Source organism: Odocoileus virginianus, unplaced genomic scaffold (genome assembly GCF_023699985.2).
Source record: "Odocoileus virginianus isolate 20LAN1187 ecotype Illinois unplaced genomic scaffold, Ovbor_1.2 Unplaced_Scaffold_2, whole genome shotgun sequence".
Lineage (NCBI taxonomy): Eukaryota > Metazoa > Chordata > Mammalia > Artiodactyla > Cervidae > Odocoileus > Odocoileus virginianus.
The window spans coordinates 7,338,413-7,345,383 of NW_027224264.1; the positions used below are offsets into that span (position 1 = coordinate 7,338,413).

Consider the following 6,971-nt stretch of genomic DNA (forward strand, 5'->3'; position numbering starts at 1 on the left):
TTAGGGGCTTAAAGGGGTTTCGTAATCCTGAATCTGTGAAAGTCTGAGCTAGACTTACATACACTGAGACCTGTGCATGGGCAAATATGTTCAGTTAAAGCTAATTCTAGTTAAGTTCACTTAATACTGTGCAACTCTTTTCCACAATGAAGGAAATTTAAATGTAGATGTAAAAAGAATTCCTAAATACAGTATGTAGAAAAAGTCTCTCCTTTGGCAGAGACACTTGCATTTTTCATTTTTTACCTTTCCAAATGGACTGAAGTTTTCTTTTTTTTTTTTTTAAGAAAATTTTCGTGGTTTTATTGTATCATGAGGCATTGAAACATCTGAACAAATCAATATCTGGGCGGTGAGGCAGCTGCTTTCTCCTTCACTTCTTTGGGTTACTAGAGCAACTTGTCAGTAGATTAAAAAAAAAAAAAAAAAGACAACCTTTTGCATTACTTAAGTCTTTCCAAGGCATGCGCTGGTACAACACAAACTTCTCCTGTCAGATGCAACTAGTCTAGCGTCCAAACATCATGCACAACACCTCGGTAGCAGCAGCGCACTGCGCCCACGCCCACCGCGGCCCTGCTCATTTGTGAATGATATTTGGAGCATCTGGAGGAGTGTGAATAGTATCGGGAAGAGGAGGGAGGAGGAAACAGCATGAGTGCCTGGCTGGGAGGAGGTCAGCCAAAGTTGTGCAGGGCAAGCCTGAACATGTCATTGGTGCAAACCCAAGCATCGTTGATGTTCTTTAATAGGAACATCTGGTGGAACCCCATGATGGGGTCTTCATCGGCCTTGAGCTGGCCCACAACCATGCTGATGATGCAGCTGTCTGGTGTGGGCTGATGGTCCTGCGCCGTGATGCTGTGCTGGATTTTCTGGAATGGAAGGCTAGACAATTTCTCCACAATGGCAGCTTTCCCCTGGAATTGCTGTCCTTCCCACGTAAGGCATGATGCATCAATATAAATTGCGCCTAGTTGAGTTCTGTCATTATCAAATAACTGGTAGTAATGTTGAATGAAGCTGGATCCAATCTGCTCCCAAATTGGCTTGTCTCCCATTCTGGAGCGTCACCCGGCCTCGTTGAGACCCAAGGGGCTGGCACAATGGTGGCAGCGGTGGCCTGGACTGAAGTTTTCTAATCTCTCATGGGTTACTGAATATATTAACTGTGCACATTAAGGTGGCGCTAGTGGTAAAGAACCCGCCTGCCAATGCGGGAGACATAAGAACCAAGTATTCAGTCCCTGGGTCGGGAAGATCCCCTGGAGGAAGACATGACAGCCCACTCCAGTATTCTTGCCTGGAGAGTCCCATGGACAGAGGAGCCTGGCGGGCTACAGTGCAGAGGGTTGCAAAGAGTTGGACATGACTGAAATTACTTAACATGCATGCACATGGTTGATTTACAGTGTGAATTTCTGCTGTACACCAGAGTGATATGTGTGTATATAAATATATGTATATATATACATATATATATAAAAATTTTTTCATATTCTTTTCCATTATAGATTATTACAAAATATTGAATATAGTTCCTTGTGCTATATAGTAGGATCTTGTTGTTTATCTATTTATATATAGTAGTGTGTATCTGTTAATCCCAAGCTCCTAATTTATCCTTCCCCTGTTCCCCTTTGATAACATGGAAGTTATCATGTTTTATATGTCTGTGGTCTGTTTCTGTTTTATAAATAAGTTAGTTTGTATCCTTTTTTAGCTTCCACATATGGGTGGTATTATATGATGTTTGTCTTTCTCTGGCTGACTTACTTTGCTTAGTATGATATTCTCTAGGTCCATCCATGTTGTTTCAAATGGCATTATTTCATCTTTTTTATGGCTGAGTAATGTTCCACTGTGTAGACATACCACAACTTTCTCCATTCATCTGTTGATGGACATTTGGGTTGCTTCCATGTATTGTCTGTTGTGCATGGTGCTGCTGTGAATGTTGGGGTGCATGCATCTTTTCAAATTAGAGTTTTCTTCTTTTCTAGATATATGCCCAAGAGTGGAATTGCTGAATCATACAAAAATTAACTCACAATGACTGGAAATATAAGACATGAAACTGTAAAACTTGTAGAAGTGAATATAGGCAAAAATGCTCTGACATAAATCATTTCAATATTTTCTTAGATCAGTCTCCTAAGATAAAAGAAATAAAAGCAAAAATAAAAATAAAAAAATAGCAATGAGATACACTGACAAAGACAAATATCATATGATATCACTTATATGTGGAATCTAAAAAAATTATACAAATGAACTTATTTACAAAACAGAAGCAGACTCAGACATAGAAAATAAACTTATGGTTACCAAAGGTGAAGTTGGGAGAGGGACAAGTTAGGAATTTGGGATTAACATATACACACTACTATATATAAAATATATAAAATAGATAACCAACAAGGACCTACTTATAGAAAACTATATTCAATATCTTATAATAATTTATAATGGTAAAGAAGCCAAAAGAATATATATATATATATGTGTGTGTGTGTATAACTGAATCACTTTGCTGTATACCTGAAAGTAACACAACACTATAAATTAACTAAACTTCATCAAAAAACATTTAAAAAACCAATAAAATCACTACAGATGGTGACTGCAGCCATGAAATTAAAAGATGTTTGCTCCTTAGAAGGAAAGTTATGACAAACCTAGACAGTGTATTAAAAAGCAGAGACATCACTTTGCCACAAAGGTCTGTATAGTCAAAGCTATGGCTTTTCCAGTAGTCATGTATGGATGTGAGAGTTGGACCAGAAAGAAGGCTGAGCGCCAAAGAATTGATGCTTTCAAACTATGGTGCTGGAGAAGATTCTTGAGAGTTCCCTTGGACTGCAAGGAGATCAAACCAGTCCATCCTAAAGGAAATCAACCCTGAATGTTCATTGGAAGGACTGATGCTGAAGCTGAAGTTCCAATACTTTGGCCACCTGATGTGAAGAGCCAACTTATTGGAAAAGACCCTGATGCTGGGAAAGATTGAAGGCAAAAGGAGAAGAGGGCAGCAGAGGATGAGATGGGTTAGACAGCATCACTGACTCAATGGACATGAATTTGAGCAAACTCCAGGAGATAGTGAAGGACAGGGAAGCCTGGCATGCTGCAGTCCATGGGGTTGCAAAGAGTCAGACATGACTTAGCAACTGAAAAATAAAAAATATATCACCTCATACCTGTCAGAATGGCTGTCATCACAAAGAATAGAAATAGCAGATGTTGGCAAGGATATTGAGAAAAGGAAACAGTTGAACATTGTTGGTGGGAATGTAAATTGATGAAACCATTATGAAAAACACTGAGGTGTCTCAAATAACTAAATATAGAACATGATCCATCAAATCCATTCCTGGGTATACATCCAAAGAAAACAAAAACACTAATTTGAAAAGACATATGCACCCCAATGTTCATAGCAGCATTATTTACAATAGCCAAGATATGGAAGCAACCTAAGTGTCCATCAACAGATGAATGGATAAAGAAGATGTGGTGTGTACACACACACACACACACGTACACACACACACACACACACACACAAATAGAATACCACTCAGGTAGAAGAAAAAGAATGAAATTTTGCCATTTGTAGCAACATGGATAGACCTGGAAGGCATTATGCTTAGTGAAATAAGTCAGAGAGAAAACAAATACTATATGCTATCACTTGTATGTAGAATCTAGAAATGAAAGCAAACTAATGAATATAACACAAGAGATACAGACACAGATACAGAGAACAAGCTAGTGGTTACCAGTGGGGAGAGGAAGAGGATGAGGGGCAAGACGGGGTAGGGGATTAAGAGGCACAAACTTCTGTGTATAAAATAAGCAACAAGGATATATTGTAAAGCACAGGGAATATAGCCAATATTTATAATAACTCTAAATGGAGTATAATCTATAAAATTTTGAATCACTGCTGTACATGTGAAACTATAATACTGTAAATCAACTATGCCTTAATTTAAAAATGGACCTCAAATTTTTTTTAAAGTATCAAATTAAAAAATGTTTTTTAAATGTCATTAAAGATAAAGGACTTAGCTGTTTCCATCTGCTTCCTTAAAGGAAACCCACCATTATTTTAGGTAACTTTAGACAGTTTTCATGGACCCTCATAGGATTAATGACTCCAAGGGGGAAGAACAAATCTCCTGGGGATGCTGACTAAGAAAAGGGAAAACTGCTCAGAAAAGCAGGATAATAACCTCAGGAAGCCACGGAGGAAGAGCAAACCACGTGAAACACAATTCTATTTTGCCTGGAGGTTGGCTGCAACAAGTTTTAGCAAAAGAAACTTCAAGTTGGGAATGAAAGACTGTTCTCTGTTGGTTTGCAAAGCATAGAAATGAAGAGCTCTGAAAGCAAGGGAGAGAGGAATTAACATGCTCTGAGCACATTATTGTGTCAGGAACCTTACTTCTGGTATTTCATTCATCTTTACAATGCATTTATGAGGTACATGCTATGATTATTACAATTTTGGTGCTAAGTACACAGACTTAGGGGGGTGAAGTGACTCATGATGTTCCACATCTTAAAACTGTTAGAGCTGGCAAGACATGCAAACAACCTAAATGTTCATCAACAGATGAATGGATAAAAGAGATATGATATATACACAGAGGAATACTACTCAGTCATAAAAAAGAATGAAATAATACCATTTGTAGCAATGTGAATGGACCTAGATACTGTCATACTAAGCAAAGTATGAGAAAGACAAATAGCATATGATGTCAGTTATATGTGGAAACTAAAATATGACACAAAGGAACTTGTCTACGAAATAGAAACAGACAGACTTAGAAAACAAACTTGGGGTTGCTTAGGGGGAGACAGGTTGGGGAGGGATAGATTGAGAGTTTGGGATTAGCAGATGCAAATTATTATATATAGGATGGATAAATAACAAGGTCCTACTGTATAGCAGAGTGAACTATAATCAATATCTGTAATAAGCCATAATGGAAAAGAAATGAAAAAGAATATATATGTGTGTATATATATATGTATATATGCATATATATACATATATATATACATGTGAATCACTTGCTGTACAGCAGAAATTAATACAACATTATAAATCAACTAGACTTCAATAAAATCTTTTTTTACAATTAGAACAAATTTTACAATTGTTAGAGCAAAGACTAGAACTCAGATCTGTGCAGCTCCAGATATATTTCTCTTTCCCTATTCCCATGAATATTCCCATGAATAAATCCAAAACTTCTTGCCCATCCTAAACTTTCTCCTTTTATTCTGTTCTCTTTCTTGGTGGATGAGGGCCACTCATTCAAACCATTATCTGAGCCAGAAATTTGGATGTCATCTAGACTCCTCAACTCATCTCCTGTATCCAGGCTGACATCAAATGCTTCTAGTAATTCTATGTCATTAATGTCTTTTGTATCCATCCTTCCTGTCTCCACAATTCCTTATCAGGCCAGAATTTTGATGTTTGGGCACATGTTTTAGGACAGAGGTTGGTTATCTAAAATTGGAGCCACTGAACTTGAAATTAGTACTACAATTCTACCTGGCATCTCCAACACTTAGAACATATTTCATTAAATATTATATGAGCAAGGAAATGCACAAATTAGTGAGTTATCAGATGCTAATAGCCCCATTTTGAGTTTCTTAAACTCTTTGTTGATTCTCTATCATCTTCAAGATAAAGCTCAAACTTCATATATATATATATTACTTGACCCAAATGATCTAGCTGCTGACTACCTCTGCTTCAACTTGAATTTAAGCTACTACCCATCTTTCTGTCCACACTCCATTCTTTGCTCACAGAGACCTTTTTTTTTTCTATGAAAGGGCCATGTTCTCTTTTGCACATTGGTCTTCAATCTTTCTTTTGTATAACCACCATACAACCCCCTTCCCCCTAGCTCCCATTCTTCACCTCCTTAGTTCCTACTCAGCAACTTAAATGGTATATTCTTTGGAAAGTTTTTCCTGATACCCCAAGTCCAAGTTTTTAGAGTTGACAGAACTAAGCCTGAGATGCTAAGCGACTTGCCCAAGTTCACACAGCTTGTAAGCAGCAGAGTCAAAATTTGCCTTGCTATATCGGACTCCAGATATATATCATTTATATCACTCCTCACAACAACTCTGGGAGATAAGGGGTTAAGTGACTGTCCCAAGATCACACACCTAAAGTGGGGCAGTTTCTGTAACCCCAAATCCAGGTACATTTTACTACACTAGAGCAATTCCATTCCATTCGTGTTAGAAGAGCTTTGCTTTATGAAGGGGAGGGGTATCTAGTTTGTTCTTGACAAAACTACAAAAGCTCCCTCCTCATTACAAATTGCAAAAAACAGCTCCTGGACAAATATCCCAAGTGTAAATACCACTACCAATAAGAACAAATCAGTAGGCGATTCTTGGCTTGCTTATTTAGCTTGAATAGGAGTCCTGGCAGTCCTGGCTCAGTCCTGGCAACGCTTCCCCTCTGCGTCTTTCAGAAAATGAGGCCTGGTGGCCTCTATGCTGGGCTCCCAGGGGCATGGAGTGAACTGGCTCACTATGTTCTCCCACCGAGAAGCCACTAGGTACCCACTGTGCTGGCCAGTACGCTCACTGTACTGGCAGTGTAAGTCAGGTAAGTGTAAGACTTGAGATGTTTCAAATGGCTTATTTTGACTTTAGCTTCCAAAAACCATCAAAGTAAAATGTACTTTTGGAAATTCACAAACAACAGCTGTTCTTCCCCTTCACTATGCTTTTACAAAGAGAGAACTGCAGCAAGCAGGGGGCATATCAGACAGAACTGTGTCAACTATGGTGACTGGATTATTGTTTTGAAAACTCTATCTAAACCTCATATAAGCAAACAGTTCAGGCTTAAAATGAGATCACTCTTCGAGGACACTCATTACTGCTACTGGTATGTGTGAGTATTAGGAGGGTTCCTA

General features: G+C 38.2%; 1 protein-coding gene across 1 annotated transcript; it reads right to left on the reverse strand.

Annotated features, from left to right (window-relative positions):
• Window positions 1-265: 265 nt before the first annotated feature.
• Window positions 266-1,112, reverse strand: LOC110123886 (nuclear transport factor 2). Its single transcript, XM_070462311.1, has one exon. It carries the CDS (start codon window positions 1,059-1,061, stop codon window positions 678-680), a length of 384 nt encoding a protein of 127 aa, XP_070318412.1. The 5' UTR covers window positions 1,062-1,112; the 3' UTR covers window positions 266-677.
• Window positions 1,113-6,971: the final 5,859 nt, after the last annotated feature.

Excerpts from the sequence above, each read along its gene's own strand:
- LOC110123886 (XM_070462311.1), bottom strand. The coding sequence starts at position 1,061 with ATGGGAGACAAGCCAATTTGGGAGCAGATTGGATCCAGCTTCATTCAA.